We start from the raw sequence: 19339 nt of genomic DNA, 5'->3' as shown, positions 1-19339 counted from the left end.
TATTATATATTCAGCAAAACACAAAAGAAAGTAGGTCAAACAGTACTAATAGTGTTTTAAAAACTTGATAATCTGTGTGCAAAAAGGCACTCAGCAGTTTACTGCTATTTCAATCTGATGTCTTGGTAGCTGTTTCAGCCTAAGATTTAGTAGTAGATAGGTAAAAACCTAGCTGTGGCAAAGAACCCAAGGCAATCAGTGTCTGCTCTCAAAGAAAATTCCATTACACATGATGAAAATGCTAATTTGTCCACAATCACACGCACAAAAGCACATACACACCATTTCTGCATGCATGTATTTATTGAACTTTTTTCATGACAAACATGAATCACAGAAAATGGATACTTAATATTAGTTTTCCCATATTTCTCCTTTCCTATATGGTCGACAAAAACCTAACCTTGATACTGGCATGCAATGTGTAAACCACTGACAGGAGCTTTCATATGTGCGGGATCAATCAAATTTAAAGACATCACATGTATTTCTCTTCTATATTAAGCTGACTCAGATACATAACTCCCCCCTCCCCTCCTTTTTACAGTCTTCAATTTCTCTTGCTTTCTATTACGCACATTTTCAGTTTTGTCTTTCATCCCTTGGGGTTATGCACAAAACGGCTGGTATTTTAAGGCTGCACTGGATTCAGCACGTGCAATGCAAGCTTGTACCTTTATCGTTATCAAGGATAACAGTGTCCACAGGTTCTTACTGCTGCCACAAGCTGCATTGTCACAGATCAACGATTGCTTTCTGAGCCTTGCTTGCCATTGTTTTATACTACACTACCAATCTAAACTTTCGCACAGTGTGCATTTGGAATTCTAAGACACACACAAAAAAATTTGGAGTTTCAAATTTGTTTATCCAAACTGGCTAATTGATGCAATTGAGGAATTGCATCCCTGATGTCCAAATATAATTATTCTGGCACTTTTATAATCTATCATTCTTGTGAAGATTTCAGTACAGTTCAGGCAAAAAATTATCATTTTGTCGAAAAACATTCTTGAAAAGTATTTCAGTGCTTTCCATGTCAATTGCTGAATGAAGGAAGGGAAGAAACTCTGTCCCTGAGCCTCCCTCTGAAAAGAAAAGAGTATAGCGAGAGGTTTTTATAACTGATCTAAGTGTTAAGTAATTCTAATTCTGGGAGGCAATAAATCTCCGAATGACTGTAAAATATCCAGTTAATTCCAAAATGAATTAAATGTCTTTTCCACTTAAACAAAATTACTGTTTGTTACAAAAACTGTTTTCACCAGTTCAAGAGAGTAGGTAACCAGAATGACACGCATCTCTTTATCTAAACTTCACATTTCAGGAAAATCAAAGAACACAAACACAAAATCTGTCAAACATCTCGAAACATCTTAATCATAACAAACAGCCCACACCGCAATCTGACACCTCAAATATTCCAAAAATTCATTTGTACTGCTGATACGAACACACCCACAACACCAAAACCTAAGTAGTTGCAATAAGAAATGAAATAATGACTGGCGGTAAATAAATTTTGTTTCACAGGTCAAAAAAGTAGTGGAAAGAACAACTAGCAACAGATGACGCAAAAGATGAAGCGTTCTTCTCTTATAACTTGCTGTACGTGTCCATTTTTTTGGTGCACTGATACTGAAGAGCGCTCCTACTTTTCGTAGGTCTTGTATTCCACTCCATCAGGTGGTTTGACTTGCACTTTTTCTTTCCCCACCTCAGACCAGTTGGTGCTCAGCACAGTTCCACTGGACTCCGACTGTCAAACACACACACAAAGCACATTGTCAATTACTCCTGGTGCATCCTTCAGTGATGTAAATGTATGAACTTCTAATGTGAATTACACCTGGTGTATCCTTCAGTGATGTAAATGTATGAACTTCTAATGTGAATTACACCTGGTGTATCCTTCAGTGATGTAAATGTATGAACTTCTAATGTGAATTACTCCTGGTGCATCCTTCAGTGATGTAAATGTATGAACTTCTAATGTGAATTACTCCTGGTGTATCCTTCAGTGATGTAAATGTATGAACTTCTAATGTGAATTACTCCTGGTGTATCCTTCAGTGATGTAAATGTATGAACTTCTAATGTGAATTACACCTGGTGCATCCTTCAGTGATGTAAATGTATGAACTTCTAATGTGAATTACACCTGGTGCATCCTTCAGTGATGTAAATGTATGAACTTCTAATGTGAATTACACCTGGTGTATCCTTCTTCAGTCACGTAAATGTATGAACTATTTCTGACAGCTTCATCTGCTGCCCTTTTTGTGAACACAGTCAAGATATATTCGAAAGATTTTACTGCATTTACACTGAAAATTAAAGCCGTCCTTCAAAGCCGAAGAGTGTCCACTTTATATTCTAAGATTAGATATATCCTTCAAATTTATGAAAAACAAAGGACATATTCCTTTTACCATGTGTATGCACGCGCACACACACACACACACAGAATTCAGGGGACAACTTACAAAGGATTTCATCATGGCCTTCTTGACCTCATCGGAACCATCAGCATAGATCTGCTGGAAGAGTTTGTTAAGGGCAGCATCCCCCTCCAGCTTTTCGTTCTTCTCCTCCTCCTTCACCTCCTGCTCCAGCTTGTCCCAGTTGCGCGTGTAATGGCTGGAACTCGGGTACTTGGCCACCGTTGCACTGTCACCTGCACAATGCAAACGTTTCAAGCACATCATAAAGCTGGTCCAGATGTTTTAAATGCATGACACATACAGTCTCAAGGCATCATAAGTCAGCTTGTCCAGCTGATTACATTTCACAAACAGTGCTAGGACATCAAAAGCGAGCATGATATAGATATGGTTACATGACAGTCCTATGCAAATTCAAACAAACTCACTTGTTTGCATCACAAAGCAGTCTAGAACATCATAAACACGTCTTAGGTTTCTGGCTATCATGAACAAGCTCATGTAAATGTTTAAATCAAACAAGCAGTCCTTGGACATTGTAAACATGTCCAGAAGTCTTAGGCTGTCATACAAAAGCTTGGTCAGATGTTTGAATCACACAAGCAGTCCTTGGATGTCATAAATAAACATGCCTAGACAGTCCTAGGCTATCATAAACAAGCTTGTTCAGATGTTTGAATCACACAGGCAGTCCTTGGACTTCATAATCAAATGTGTCCAGATGTTCACATAACAGTCCCAGGCTATCATAAGCAAGCTCGTCTAGATGTTTACACAACACAAGCAGTCCTGGACACCACGAACAAAAAAATGTGTCTTGAGGTATACATCAATACATGGCACAAGCAGTCCTCGCACATTATAAAACAATAACAACAACAACAAATGTTTGTTGACATGTACAGCCAAATCAATAACAATGGAGATTAAAGGTTTTGCATCTGTACACAGTTCACTCTCAGTGAAAAATGACAAATTCAAACTAAATCCAGTTCATCATATTGTACAGTCTACTGGATTCAGTTTGAATGTTTCATTTTCCTTTGAAAAGGACATGTTAAGTTTGTCCATATATATGTACATCTCAATCGCTGAAGATTAAAGATGTTGCATCTGAAGACAGCTCAACTTAATAGAAAATCAAAAAATATTCAAAACAACTCCAGCAGAAAGTAACACATTTGGAAATACAATTAACAGGAATATGTTGACACAATCTCCATATATATTTGGCAAAACTGATTTTCATGCAATAAGTGACAGAGACATTTCACAAAATTATATGTGACCATTACACCTAGCTTATGGGCTTCCTTCCCCAAGAGTGTATCCGAGGTAAACATATGAACAGCCAGGCAACAAGAATGAAAAAAAAACAAAAACAAACAAAAACAAAAAAAAAGGGCATGAGCTTCTCTCAGTGAGACAGCAGCCTTACTGGGTGCAGCAGATGGCAGCTTGAGGCTGAACTTCTGTCCATCCCCTTCCAGCTTGGTCCACTGGATCCCCTCCGCCTTCTTCAGCTTTATCTCTACCTGTCCACAACAACACACGGCGCAATCAGCTATCACACTCCTTGCCCATGAAAACTGCTGCTTTACTGCTTCTTTTACATCACTTGCAGTGATTTACTCACCCCCTCCCCTTTTCAAAAAAGCCAGCTAACCAACAGAAAGGACCAAGCCTCATGCTTTAAAATTGTTCTGACTGATAAAAAACCCCCAAATAAATCCAATCTGAAATATCAAGAATAAACTTGTAAAGTTATTAACAGCACTGCATACCTATAAATATCATAGTACAAAGTCTGACTAAAGATTGCAAAAGTTCCATGAAAAATGGCAAAATTATAATGTTCAGCTATCAATACTTTAAATAACTTGTTCTCAGGAAACACTTATCAGTTTTTGTGCTTGATGGAATACAAGCACTGAAAATATCCTAAACCAAAGCTCCACATTTCCTAGATTATTATTTGCCAGTTACACCCTACCTTGTACTTTTTTTTTCTATAATGTGTTGTAGAAAAAAAAGGCATATCTTCATACACAGCTTACCCTGCAACTGGTTCAGAAATCATAGTACTGATCATCAAAATAAACACACACAAACACACAGATATTCACGGAAGCACTCCCTCTAAGGGAGGCAAGGAAAAGAACGCAACTAAACCTCACAATCCAAAGCCAGTACAACTACCAACCTTGGAAGTCATGACTTTGGCAGTAGTCTGATTAGGCATGACCGGATGAAGAAGTTGGATTTCAAGGTTCACATCCTCACCATTCGGCTGCTTGGTATGCACTTTCAGCTATGGATCCACAATTAGAAAACATTATGTGAGTGTGATCCAACAGAAAATAAAGAAATGAACATATGAAGTCTGTGGGGATGGGTGGTGTGTCAAAATGTATATCACCTTTAAAAAAGTATGGAAAAAAAAGAGGAAATTTTTCATAAAACTACCTTTAGGTGTAGAGTATGTGCATGTGTGCATGTAAAGGGAAGAGGGGGCAACAAAAATATTAAAAAATGAGAATAAGACTAGAAAGGAAGGAAGAGGGGAGAGAGAGTGGTATGACTGAGTATTCTTCCGAAGTTAAAATACATTTTTGTGAAACTTGTGAAATGGAGAAATGAAATAATATTTAGCCTGAATCCCTCTGTCAGGCACCTGACAGGCACATGCAAACAGAAATAAAACAAACTATACCTTTAAAATACACTGTTGTGGATCAGCTGTCAAAATGTAAATATACTGAAAAGATGTTTGGGCCAGTGCATTCACCACCATGTACAGTCCAGTCTCTGACACACAGAAACTGAAGTATGAAATATTTTATGCAGGATCTTTCCTCCAACAGTTAAATCTTAAACAGTCACAACTCATGCAAACATTCTAGAGGGGAAAAAATGAAGCAAAATACCACCATCATCAATGAATAACAAATCCAACACTTCTCTGATTAAGTCTTAATTCCTTGCAATTGGATTCTTTTAATTCTTTTTTTTTTTAAACCAACAAAAACTGCATGTTTCAACAAATATAAAATGGAAATGATCCTAAGTGGCTGTCCACAGCAAAATCCAGTAGCCTGTAGAAATAGCAAAGTTGATAGAAAAACATTTTTATTTTCAAATCAGTAAAAAATAAAGGATGGTGCTGCACTGTGGCTACATGTTCTGCCATGGGGAAGAACATCCTGAATTTGACACAGAGAAAACAGATGGGCGCAATAGCCGAGTGGTTAAAGTGTTGGACTTTCAATCTGAGGGGCCCGGGTTCGAATCACGGTGACGGCGCCTGGTGGGTAAAGGGTGGAGATTTTTACGATCTCCCAGGTCAACATATGTGCAGACCTGCTAGTGCCTGAACCCCCTTCGTGTGTATATGCAAGCAGAAGATCAACTACGCACGTTAAAGATCCTGTAATCCATGTCAGCGTTTGGTGGGTTATGGAAACAAGAACATACCCAGCATGCACACCCCCGAAAATGGAGTATGGCTGCCTACATGGCGGGGTAAAAACAGTCATACACGTAAAAGCCCACTCGTGTGCATACGAGTGAATGCAGAAGAAGAAGAAGACAGAGAAATCTGTTGTGACAAAAACATGGCACAATGCAGTACAACATACTCACCATGGTATCCGTAGTGTCGAAGACCAGGTCCTCCTTCTTGGTGTTTTTCTGAAGCAGTGTCACCACGACATGGGTGCTGGTCTGGTACCAGTCATACCTGGTACACAACCGTTTTAGTCTTTATAGTTTCAGTTTTCAAGGAGGTGTCAATGAAGTCAGATATATCCATATACGCCACACTACATCTGCTGAGCAGATGGATTTCCTTCCAACAGAGCAGAAGATTGGACTGGATTGCAGAAAGAATATAATGTAAAATTGCTTTTGATGTTTTTTTAAAGGCAAGAGAAAAAAAGACAAGAACAGAAATCATATCTTTCAAACAAGAAACTTCAGGGGTGATGTAACAGTTGTATGTTTCCCTCCTTTCCTGTCATTAAAAAAAGGGCCCTTGTCTGTTGCCTTTGAATTGAACCTCTTCTCATCTCCAAAGTGATTTGGCTTAGTCAAGTCTTCATGACATACATCTACTTTTGAACCTCATTTCTTTTTCTTTTCTTTATTAAAAAAACTTTTTAATGACATATATGAGCCAATGCCTCAACTTTCAATGGTTTTCAAAGAAATTTACTCTTTAATTTGTTGTTCCTAAGATTTTAAAGGCCTTAACAATGGTACCCAGAATTGAAGTAGCAAGAACAAATAGTCATTCAATTATCATTTCTGAGATTTCAGATTTCAAGGGCCTTGAAAATGGAACTCACAATTCTAGGAGATACCCTGTCTGCAGACAACAAGAAGAAACAAAACTTAATGGAGTGTGGTAGAGGGTAGAAGTGGTTCAACAGCCACAGGTAACAAGCTGCTTTGTGAGGATCACTAACCACAAGCAACTGAACAGCCCCAAGCCCCAGAAGAGAAAGTATCTTATTTCCAAAGACACTATGGAAATAATCAACCAGTTATCACCCCTGCAAGCAACAGTGAATAAAAAGTGGAGACACAATCCTGGCAAACTTCATTAGAAGAAGCCAACAACTTACCTGGGAGAACAGAATGCCATCATAACTTACTTGGGCTTGGCTGGGGCCGGTGCTGGGGCTGGGGCCGGAGCTGAAGCTGTTGACTTGGTTTTGTCAGCACTGCTCTCTTCACTGTTCTGAAAAAAAAATGCTGGACTACTTAGCTGGTTCATTCCTTTCAAAATTCTCATTCTGAAAGAACAATACCGGGAATGCAAATGCTGTTCACTTGTCTGAAATCACAGAAAGACTAGCAAAATCTTGTGGGCTAGTGGTTTGGACTGGACAGGAATCCAGACCGCTGCAGAGTCTGCACCAGTGGGTCATGGTAAAGTATGTGTAATTAAATCTGTTCTTTACCACTGTTTTCATGTGACATCTTAAGTGGTGGGTACAGATGACTTTTGTTTTCCTTGCTGCCTGGTCATCTCCAGTGTTTCACTGGCGCTGCTACCATGTTGCGATCTCAGAATCACACACAAACAGCCACACACAGGTTCCACTGCTATAGTCTCATACTAGATGGCAGTCCCTAAGGCACTATAATTGTTAGGTCACAAGGAGGCCATGCACCTGAGGTGACCCTGCACTGTTACTTAGTCTCTTCGGTTGTGTTCTGCTGTGCCTGTTCTGCTTCAACACACCCAGGACACTGCCTGCTAAGCTCACTACTGATGCAGAAGCAGACTGAGTGAGTGTCCCAGAGTGTATACTGCCACCATGTCCCTCTTACAACAGCCTCAACATGAATCTGCCAACACCGAAGACACTGACAGGAACTCACCCCAGGCATGGAAGCAGAGGGGGATGTCAAATCTGAGGTCACCATGACAGCAGGGCATAAAAAGCTGCAGAATTTATACAGTTGGTGATAAAGGGGATACGAATGATGCTGCTGCTATGGAAGTAAATGCTTTGTCACAAATAAAACTGCTAACAAAGTTTTGATTATTTTTTACCAGCCGCCGTGGCCAAGTGGTTAGCATCGTGGGCTGACGGCTGGAAGGATGCAGGTTCAAATCCCAGTGGAGGTGGGTTTTTCGGCCCGCGGCCAGCTCCTACCCAAAGTTGAGCGTGGGGAGACTAGGACCACACAGTCAAGTATCATCCACTCCACGGATGCGTCTTTGGGAGTGTTGCTCTAATTACCTGACCAACACTGCAAGTGTCTGTATCTCTAGGGCCTGGTTGACGCCGGGATATCATTATGAAAGGAAGCATAGAGTACAGCCTTGTCACAGTGTCCCAAACCAAAATGGACCTCTATAGCATCATCATCATCATCATCTTTTTTCTCCTCCTTCATTACCAATATAAACAACAACAAAAAGTCCCAAAGTCTGTGGCCTTTCAAGCCCCACTGTCATGGTGACCTCAGTTTTGATACCCCTCTACTTCTGTGCTTGGGGTGAGTCTTGTCAGGGTCTTCAGTGTCGGCAGACTCATGGGGGACTGCCGTTGGACGGATGTGGTGGCAGTCTCCACGCTAGGAGACACGCTCACTCAGTCTGGCTCCACGACTAAGCCATTATTGTCATCAGTAGGGGTCTTAGCAGGTGTTTACAAAGTAAGTTAAATCAGAACAGGCACCACTGAACACCACTGAAGTGACTCAGCAGCAGTGCAGAGTCTCCTCTGGTGTGTGGCCTCCTGGCAACCTAACATCAATGGTTCTGCTGTGGACTGCCAACTCTGGGAATGTGATGGACGAACCCGGGTGTGGCCGTGTATGGGTGACTCGAAATGAGTGGCATGGTAGTAATGTCACTGAAATGGAACAGATGACGGAGCAAAAAAAAAAAAAAAAAAAAAAAAAAAAAAAAAAGATATCATTTTAAAACCAAAACACAAGCACACAGATATATATACACACATGTTTGTAAATTTGTATGTATGTATGAACAGATGTATGATGGATGGATGGATGCATGCACACATGCATGCATGCGTGTGTGTGTGCGTTGTGCGTGTGTATGTGTATGAATATATGCATACTATGAAAGTGTAGAAAGTGGCAGATGAAAAATGTCAGTGTGTCATGCAGGAAAAGGGAATGCATCTAACCTTTAGCATGTCACTCTTATTAAATGCCATCATAGTTTGTTTGTTTTTCTCTAAAATCAACCATCACAAACACATGACCCTAAATGTAAATTCTGGAATGTCTCACAAACTGCTTTTCTGGTGCGATGTAGACAAAATACAAATCACTCTACCTCAGCTACAAGTTTGACACTTGTGTGATGTAAACATTCTGCGAAATCTGTAATGTTTCCTGTCAAGAGAAGATGGCAACTGTACTAAACGTTATTGTTCCTATAGTAATGGACAGAAGGGGAAGGGGAAAGAGAGATCAATCAAATACATTGTTTTAAACAACTTACTTGTTTCCCTTCATTCAGCTTGATTTCACATTTCTCAATCCACACTTCAAAAGTCGAGATGTCATCTGTAAAATGGAAATAAGAGCCTGATCACGGTTTTGATTCATTATGAACAAGGGACAAACCTGTGAGTCATGTAAAAAATAAATCCCCTACAAACTGTTATCTCCAATGTTCAATGCTCTTCATTTATCAGATGTTTTTGCTATTTTTGTTCAATTAACAATTTCCCTTTTTATGTTCATTAAGTAATTTCTTTTTCAGTATATCGAGTAATTTCTTTCAATGTATTATTATTCACTTCAAATATTCATCATTGATTCTATTCAACAACTACTCTGTTTCCTCCAACTCACCAATCCCCCTTCTCTCCTACCTTACTCATCTATTATTTTTAAATGTTAACATTCAAATGTGAAAATCAAACAAAATGTCTACACTCACCAGTATGTGTGACAGAATGTTAACAAAATACCTCCTCCTCTTCCTCATTTTGACAATGGCGTCAAATAAACACATCAACAGAATAATTTTACTTCACACCTATTACCACCACAGTAATGCAAAGAAAGTCCTTGAATCAGATGATTTTGTATTCATATGACACCATCAAACAAACCATTCACAAGTCATTCAGTATGCAGCTACAATGCTCAACCTTCACAAGTCTTTCAGCATATAGTCACAATGCTCAATCTTTACCTGTAAGCTGCACTCCTTCCTTGAATGCATCAAGAGCTTTCTGGTAATCTTGCTGGTAGAACAGAGCAGTGCTGCAAACACAAAAAAGCCACAGAGTCACTGTCAAAGCAAAAGACTTAAATGTGATTTTTTCTAAAGCTTTACATAATTAGAAGCACTTTTTTCTTTTTAATAATAATGATTATATTCAAATCATATGCCTTCTTCGTGTCTTTCATTTTGTTATACTAACTTTTTTTTAAATAAATATTTTATATTTTATTTCAATCACTTACATTATATAGGTCTTTCATTTTTATCATTTCTTAATGTACTTAATTATTTGTTCATTTTCTTTCTTTAGTTAATAGAATGATTGATACATATGGCAAGCTCTCGAAGCCTGAACAGAACAGTCAGCATTCAACCAATACTAAATCATTATTTTCATGAAACAGTCATGGCATCTTTCCAAATCAAATACTGAATTATATTCTCTTCATTTCTGTTCCATTCACACACTTGCTGGCACAGAACTTAAAGTTTAACATACCAGTGCGTTGGACAAAATGGAAATGAGTTAACAGAAATTAAGGGGTGGAGGAATATGAAAACCAGCATGGAAGAAGTTGCGCATTATTTTTTCACGACCCATAAATTTTGAAAATGAACCAATGATACTGTACTGACCCAAACCTAAACCCCGGAAAAAACTATTTTTACCATTTTAAACAAGCTGTATTTTCAGCAAACCATTTGGTATTACTTTACAGCCTTTAGGGGACAGTTCTTCAAAAGAGCAATTGTGCATCACTAGCATAAGGTACACACAAAAATACAAATACATACCCTTTTCGAAGATAGGCTTTTACATTTTTGGAATTCATCACGAGTACTTTATCACAGTCCTGAATTGCATCTGCAACAATGAAAGAAAAAACATTATAAGACTATGAACTTTAGCACAATCTTTAGAAACAGTATACATTTATACTATCAGGGAAAAACTAAGAGTCAGTGAATAAACAAAGCGTTGTGTTTTTTGTTTGCATGTATATTTCTGTGCGCACAAACATGCATTAGTTATAATTATGCACAATGTCTATGATCTGTCTGTATATATGTACCCAGGTTCAAATGTTGTCCTCTTCATTTATTTTCGCAAGTACAGTAAAGTTCTCATAAAAACTTTTCAAATGTCTCAAAAAGGAAAGTGAGATATTATCAATTTGTGTGATTTTGCCTCAGATCTTGTATATACATATGTGTGTGTGTGTTTATGTATGCATGTTTGTGCATGTGCATATACATGTGTGTGTGTGTGTGTGTGTGTGTGTGTGCGCGCGCGCGCGTGCACATCTGTGTGCGTATCTGCTAAACAATGACTAGATAAAACACAAACATAAAGTAACATAAATAACTATTTTATTTCAGTTCACCTTTGTTTTGACAATAAATGGTAACAATCACACAGTTTGACATGACTGTACCTTCATACTGATCAAGTTTCAAATAGGCTTGTGCACGATTCACCAGAGCGTCCTCACTGTTTGGATCCTGTGACATCGCTTCAGTGTACAGCTGTGAACATATGGTGACTGTCTAAAGAGTACATGTAAAGTTTTTGCAGATGACACAAAATTATACAACTCTCCAAAATTCTATCAGGATTTACAAAAACATATTGAAACATTAGTAAAATGGTCAGACACATGGAATCTATATTTTAATGCTAAAAAATGTAAAGTACTTCATATTGGGAAATCAAACCCAGAGAAAGAATATATAATGAAAATCGGAGACAAAGAAATAAAAGTATCAAAATGTGATGAGGAAAAAGACTTAGGTGTCACATCTGACAAAAAATTATCATTTGACAAACATATAACAAATAGTAAAAAAAAAAAAAAAAAAAAAAAAAAAAAAAAAAAAAAAAAGCAACAGAATGATTGGAATAATAAAAAGAGCATTTACATTTATAGATAAGTTTACTTTCTTACACATATAAAACATTCTGTTAGACCTATCCTAGAATATGGAAACACTGTATGGTACCCTATGCAAATAAAGCAGTCAAAAGCCATAGAAAGGGCTCAAAGAAGAACAACAATGCTGGTCTATAGCATAAAAGATTATTCATATCAAGAAAGATTAAAGTACTTACAACTACCATCACTTAAAGCAAGAAGAGTAAGAGGGGACTTGATACAGACGTACAAAATATTAAATGGGTTTGACGATGTAAACAAAGCATTCTTTTTTTGTACTCCAATCAGGCAAATTGTTTGTTCCGTTTTCTAACACTAACCTGAGTTAACATTCATTTGCTATCAGAGTGGTTGGCAAATGGAATTCTCTTCCGACTAACATTAAACTTACTAACACTCTTAACAGTTTTAAGAGCCTCCTTGATGCAGATGCAAATTTTAAAGATATAGAATATGACTTTGATAACTGAGGCTCTTCTCATACCAATCTATATGAAATTCTATATGTAACTGTAACACGCTGCGCTAAACACCTTGAAAAATACTGGCAAATCAATTGACGGAGCACAAGAAAGCCGCGAGGCTATATAAGCTCCTACCTACCTACCTACCATGACTTTGAATAAAATGACTGAGCTAGTCAACGAACTGACCAACAATGTAAAGGAGTAAATCTGAAGAGGCATAAAAAGCTAAAAATGGCTAAGTTGTATAAAACAACGCCCCAAATCCTGAACCTGATCTTGAAGAACACATGGTTTTGGAACAAACCGTTTTCACAAACTACTTGTCGAAATTCAACATACCTCAACAGCACGCTTGTAATTTTCACTGATGTATTCGTCGTTGGCTTTGCTGCAAAATAGAATTCAAAATAAAAAATCAAACTCCAATAATACACCTTAAAAACATAATCAAATTAAACTAAGTGTCTTCGCGAATAACCGAATGAAGCAAGTCCGCACCTGAACGACTCTGCCGCCATGTTGAGCGAAAAATCTAGATTTCACCAACAGAGTCGTCTCCCGCAATGTGTGGAATAAACGACGTGCGAACCGAAAGTCCCCCATTCTCACGCCGTCGGGCCACTAAAACAAAATGGCCGCCAGCTCGCTCTCATTGGATAGTATTTTTAACATTCGGCAGCCATTAAAAATTTTTGGTTTGACGTCAGACCCGGGAATTCCTTTTGCCTTCGCAACCACGTTCGTGTTTGCAACTGGCCACTCTTTTATATTTTTTTCATTTATTCTGATTTTCGTCTGTTATGACTCACCCCGAATAAAGATTCGCTTCAACCCCAGTTTTAGAAAAAAACCAAAACAAAACAAACAAACAAAAAGTAAAGCATCGAAACGTGAGCCGTGTCCAAGTGATCGAAGTGTATCGTCAGTATGCAAAGTTCCCCCCTTTCATGTGTGTACCAATCATGGAGGGGGAAGAAAGAACGCCGGCCGCGCGCCAGCAGGCCGCCATCTTGCTGGAGGCTACTGCCTGCCGCGAACGCCTCTCCCTCTCTCTACGAGTGTCTAACAAGGCTGGCTGGCCGTTTTTGGCTGAAAATTACCTTGGTTTAATGTATACAAACAACTGGACAAGAGAGAGAGAGAGAGGAAGACAGATGCTAAATGTTAACTGCGACAAAAACTTACAGGAGGGAGGGGGGTAAAGAGAGAAAAAGAGATAAAGATATGGCATACACACACACACACACACACACACACACACAGAGTTTTTGGCTGTTGTTTTCTTGTTTTGTTGATGATGATGTTTTTCTGTGTGTGACCTCCAACCTCCTATTTTTTCCCACTTTTTTTTGTTTTCTTTTTTGTTTTTTGTTGTTGTTTTTTGGGTTTTTTTTGTCGCACACACACACTGAATCTGTTTTCGTGGGTTTTTTTTTTTTTGTTTTGTTGTTTTTTTGTCTTTTGTGGGGCCTTCGCCCTCCTATTTTCCCACTTTCTGTTTTTTCACTCTATTTTGTTTTCTGTTTTTCTCTTTTTTTTTCTTTCGAATTCGTTTCCTTTTCTTTCTTTCTTTTTTTCTTCTTTTTCTGACTCTTTTTTAAAAGTCTTCTTTCACTTTCTTTTCATTTACACCTATTCATGCATCTAACCTGATTTATTTGACAGATATATGAACAAAAACAGTCACAGTGCAAATTAAGATTATCCTGGCATGATCACGTAACATAAGAGGGTAGATGTTTAACATCCCCAAAGAAATGATACAGTGCCTAGTTACAGTGTCAAACAATTGAAGATGAATATCACTCCTTGGATAATCGCTAACAAATACATGCATATCAGTATAAGTATCAGTAGCTCAAGGAGGCGTCAGTGCGTTCGGTCAAATCCATATAGGCTACACCACATCTGCCAAACAGATACCTGACCAGCAGCGTAACCCAACGCGCTTAAAAAAAACCCACTAAACTAAAATAAAATGAAATAATAAAATAAAATAAAATAACAAACAACTATAATAATAATAATAATAATAATAATGATAATAAAACAATAATAAAATAGAATAAAACAAAATAAATAAATAAAAATAATAGATAAATACATTTTTAAAAAATACTGCTAACAGATACCTGACCAGCAGCGTAACCCAACGCGCTTAGTCAGGCCTCAATAACAAATCAAAAACAAAAAAAAACAACTAAAATAAAATAAAGTGAAATAATAAAATAAAATAAAATAACAAACAACTATAATAATAATAATAATAAAACAAAAATAAAATAGAATTAAAAAAATTTTAAAAAATAAAAAAAAGATAAATACATTAAAAAATACTGCTACTACTAATAATATTCATAAGGCGCAAAATCTTGATGAAGTCAACTCTAAGCGAACACACACACACACACACACACACACACATCATGATGCTAAATAAGCAAATAAATGTAAAACATGCAGACATACATTCACACAAGCATAACAGATATGCAGCAAACATGCAGTTTCACAGATATGAAAGCACAATCAAATACACATAAACGTACATGAGCACCAACACAAACACACACACTCACACACACACACATTACCCTGCACCACTCATTTCTAGGCTTCATATCGCAGCTTCCACGGCATCCCCCCACACTCCCCCCATACACACACACACACACACACTCACACGCACACACACACGCACACTTACTTGTACAAGCACACACATGCATAAAGAAAGAGCAAAATTTAAAAAAACACACACAAAAAAACCCCACTTTCCAGCTAGTAGTAAACCCAGTCAGCTTGTAGGAATGCTTGGAAATATTGTTTACAACTGCTGCCAAAAACGTCATTACACTCAGAATTATTTTAATTTCTTGTTCTATTTTGTTTTCTTTATTGTTCATTGACTGTCTCTCTCTCTCTCTCTCTCTCTCTCTCTCTCTCTCTCTCTCTCTCTCTCTCTCTGTGTGTGTGTGTGTGTGTGTGTGTGTGTGTGTGTGTGTGTGTGTGTGTGTGTGTGTGTGACTGTGCATCTGTGTTTTTAAACCTTGATATGGTTTATTCGAGATTTGAAATTTATTTTGGTTCTGAATCACTCTTAGGTAATGGCAGTCAGTGCTAGTCACAAGTGATTTTTTAGAAACAAATCCAGTGTGAAGAGACTGGACCATAGAAGATTATTATGGACAATTCACGGCCCCATCACATTTTCTTCTTCTTCTTCTTCTTCTTTTTTTTAATAGTAAACAAATGAAAAGTAGAATGATTAGATAGAAAAAAATGTTCCTCGTAAGCATTAGCGCGCGAGTGTATAGGTGTCTGTTTTATCCTTTATTTTCTTTTGTTCACCCAACTCCAAGCATGGTTAATCATTATTTTGATAACGTACATCTGAACCCAATATGTAAAAATGCATATCAAATTCACACACACACACACACACACACCACAGACTTTTTAAGTGTGTGCACGTGTTCAAAAGTTGCTGCTCAAATGTCTTGTCTGACAAAATGTGCTGCTATCTGGTTTGCCCAGTAACCATCTTTTGGAGGGGAGAAAAATTCTAATCAGTCTTTAATTGCTCTCTGTAGATTGTGGGCGGATTAACTGATAATAGATGATAACTGGTAATCGTGCTGTACGATACTTCACGAGCAACCTGCTACAGCCATACCGATGTGTGTTCTCACTCATGCCATGTGACTCTAAAAGCGATCCCTCCCGTCTAAACAGCCGGTAGATTAATAACTGTTAAAGAACTACAGGCAAATACTGTTGCATGATACTCCGAGGAAGTAGCTGTTATCGATACCCTGGGGGAGAAATGGTAATGATGCATGGCTTTGAAGCAGCCAGTGTCCACGAGGACGTCACACGTGGTATGGTCCTAAACAAGCTAAAACACATGACTCTGAAGGAGCCAATGACAACGAGGGCGTCACACGTGGTGTGGCCCTTGACAAACTATAAAAAGAGGCATCTTCCCGTCATAACCCATAATGCATGGGGTCCCTCCAAACACCAGCTGACCATCAAGCTCCACTGCTACAGGTTCTAACAATGGTGAAATTCGAAAGGTAAGTACTTTTTTTCTTTTCTCAGTTTGAAATAATTTTAAATCATGATGGATATCCCTGTAATGAGAAATTGTGAACGAATTTACATCTTTGTGTCACGGTCTTTCTTTGCCTGTCTCTTTCTCTTTCTCCGTCTGTCTGTCTCCCTTCCTCCCTTCCTTCCCCCCCTCTCTCTCTCTGTTTCTCCCAACCTCTCTCTCTCTCTTTCCTCCCTCTCTCTTCACTTGGGAAAACATTTTTCCCATATTATATATTTGAATTACCTATGTAATCAAGTTTCCTTTAGTAAAGAACATTTTCTCCTATCATTGCCACGTGTATCTCTGTTAGTATAGTGGTATATTCATATTTGCAGTCATGTGTATCTACCTTTCTTTTCATTTTGTTCTTTTTTCATGTGTATTTCACAAACGCATTGCTTGTGCCCGTGTGTGCTTGTGTGTGAGTTTCTGTGCGTTTTTTCTTATGTGTTTTATTAACACCATGCACTTTTTATATAGTGTTGTGTAGTGTAGACACTGTTCTAGATGTGGACATGATGTTAAAAAAACACCAAAAGCACACCAGTGTTTATCTATTATCCTCGAAATATGAAATTTGTCTTGTCTTGTTCTGTCTTGTCTTGTCTCTCTTTATTTCTTCTACTTCTTTGTCATCTTCATCACTGATCTATACACTACACATGGGTTGATCGTGTAGGACAATGAGTGGTCCCTTATAAGTTATTGATTCTTTGACATGTTCTTTGTTTCGCATTCTTTTTTTCTGAATAGATGAAAAAATCGAAGAAAGTAGGTTCACGGTAATACAGGCAAAAGTGAATAATGGTTTCTAAGAAAGTGAGATATACTTCAGTCAGAGAAAAATTGATATTTGATGGAAACATGATACAAATTAAAGATGAATATATTTTTTGTGGCTTGTACTCACTACTGAATTGCCAGAAAATTGCGCTCGTGGCCAGTTTGCAAGTAAAAAGTAAAACGTTTCATATATTCTTAAAAGAATTTCGGCTTTTAGCAATCTGAGTACAAGGGCATTCTTTCAGCTATTCAGTGCACAAGCGAAAGAAATGGTACTGTATGTTGCAGATATATGAATTTAGTGAAAGAATATGTCATTGAAACAGCTCATTAATTAATTTGTTTTGTATTTAACAAGATGCAAAACCATACGGGAAACCAGTTGATTCCACTGTATCATTATTTGTTCCCCACTTGTTGAAAATAACTGAGAGTGATACCACTTTCATGGACTCCGAAACAGGAGGAATCAGCGCTGAAATCATCTTTAGAAACAAATGGATTTCTTAAAGTCTCTTCAAACCAAAACCGACTGATAAGTTTCAAACAGATCGGTTTACCAAAATTTTGAAGAAGTGACAGGTTCAATACAAATCGGCTTTTAAAATAATCATATTGAACTATGCTTACAGGAACAATATAACAATTAACCGTTTCATAGATTCTTTGATAAGATTGGCTTCGTCTAATCGAGCATGGTATAAATAGGACATCATAACGCTTATGCAAATCGTTGTCCGTTTTGTCCTGGTATCTTGGAAGATGGATACCACTTATATTTGATGTGTCCTAAAAGCAGTCATGTCTGCCAGAAATACATATCAAAGATGATAAATATTAATGACAATAGCTTACTACATTTTTTACACAGGTTGTCGCCCTCCAGAGAAATCTTGCCATGTATATTTATGACAGTTGCACTGTTCACATACATGTTCTCGTGTACAGAAAGCTCTTTTCCCTCGCCGTTGCTTTTGAATGAGGTTCAGGATCCAGACTGAATTATGTATTTTATTACTCTTTTATTTCTTTCATTAAAAAAAAATCTTATCAACTACTCGTGTGCAATACATGCTGATGTGTTTGGCTGAGCGAAGTACCTGTATTCTTCTGCATGTTGAATTGTCTTATTACACACCACCTACTTTGTACATCGGCCGATGGCCTTCACAATTAAATCTGTGTCAGAGTCACTGTCTCTGTCTCTCTCTCTCTGTCTCTCTGTCTCTCTCTCTCTGTCTCTCTCTATCTCTCTCTCTCTCTGTTTAGTCAGTTTAGTGCTGACTTTTCCTCAGACGACACACACGATGTTTTTCAGTTTGACTTTGACGATGGCCACGAATAGATTCCTGAACGTTGTTCACAAGATACGGTGATCAATGACTATGGCCAAAAGTTACTCTGCTTGTGCTCTAGTTTTGATCTGTACATTTTGAATTGTGTTTGTGACAGAGACACAAATGGGGTTTTCACTTATACATCTCCCTCTGGTAGTAGTGTCATTGATTATTTTATTTCCTCACTTCATTAAGCTATTTATCCCACAGAATGCCTGTAACATGTCTTATAAAGTGTAATAGACAAAAGTATAAAGGGGGAACAGATGCATTTATTTCTAGGCTCATTTGGTCCGATGATAAACGTGACGAATTCGTTAATCGTATCAATTTACCGGAAAATATTGCTTCTTTTGAACAAGCCAAACACCTGACAGATAAGGACATCAATAAAGCATTCGACATGTTTTCAGCTACTCTAAAATCTGCCGCTTCTTGCATGATTGTAAAAAGAGGATGAACCAGAGCCATAAAAGGCAATGTTTGGTTCGACTCTGAATGCCATGAACTTCGGAAGGGCTCAAGAAAAGCTCTCCGTGAATTTAGACGTGA

General features: G+C 37.8%; 1 protein-coding gene across 1 annotated transcript; it reads right to left on the bottom strand.

The window, feature by feature from the left end:
* Positions 1-284: 284 nt before the first annotated feature.
* Positions 285-13170, bottom strand: LOC143283721 (protein SGT1 homolog). Its single transcript, XM_076589991.1, has 12 exons — positions 13067-13170; positions 12908-12956; positions 11604-11694; positions 10963-11032; positions 10135-10205; positions 9433-9497; positions 7100-7185; positions 6087-6183; positions 4648-4755; positions 3883-3979; positions 2487-2677; positions 285-1759 (listed from the first exon to the last, which is right to left on the bottom strand). Exons 1-12 carry the CDS (start codon positions 13084-13086, stop codon positions 1652-1654), a joined length of 1053 nt encoding a protein of 350 aa, XP_076446106.1. The 5' UTR covers positions 13087-13170; the 3' UTR covers positions 285-1651.
* Positions 13171-19339: the final 6169 nt, after the last annotated feature.

The sequence above is a fragment of the Babylonia areolata genome, chromosome 7 (assembly GCF_041734735.1).
Source record: "Babylonia areolata isolate BAREFJ2019XMU chromosome 7, ASM4173473v1, whole genome shotgun sequence".
Taxonomy (NCBI): domain Eukaryota; kingdom Metazoa; phylum Mollusca; class Gastropoda; order Neogastropoda; family Buccinidae; genus Babylonia; species Babylonia areolata.
The sequence above is the reverse complement of the archived record's forward strand: the minus strand, read 5'-3'. Positions and strand labels throughout refer to the sequence as shown.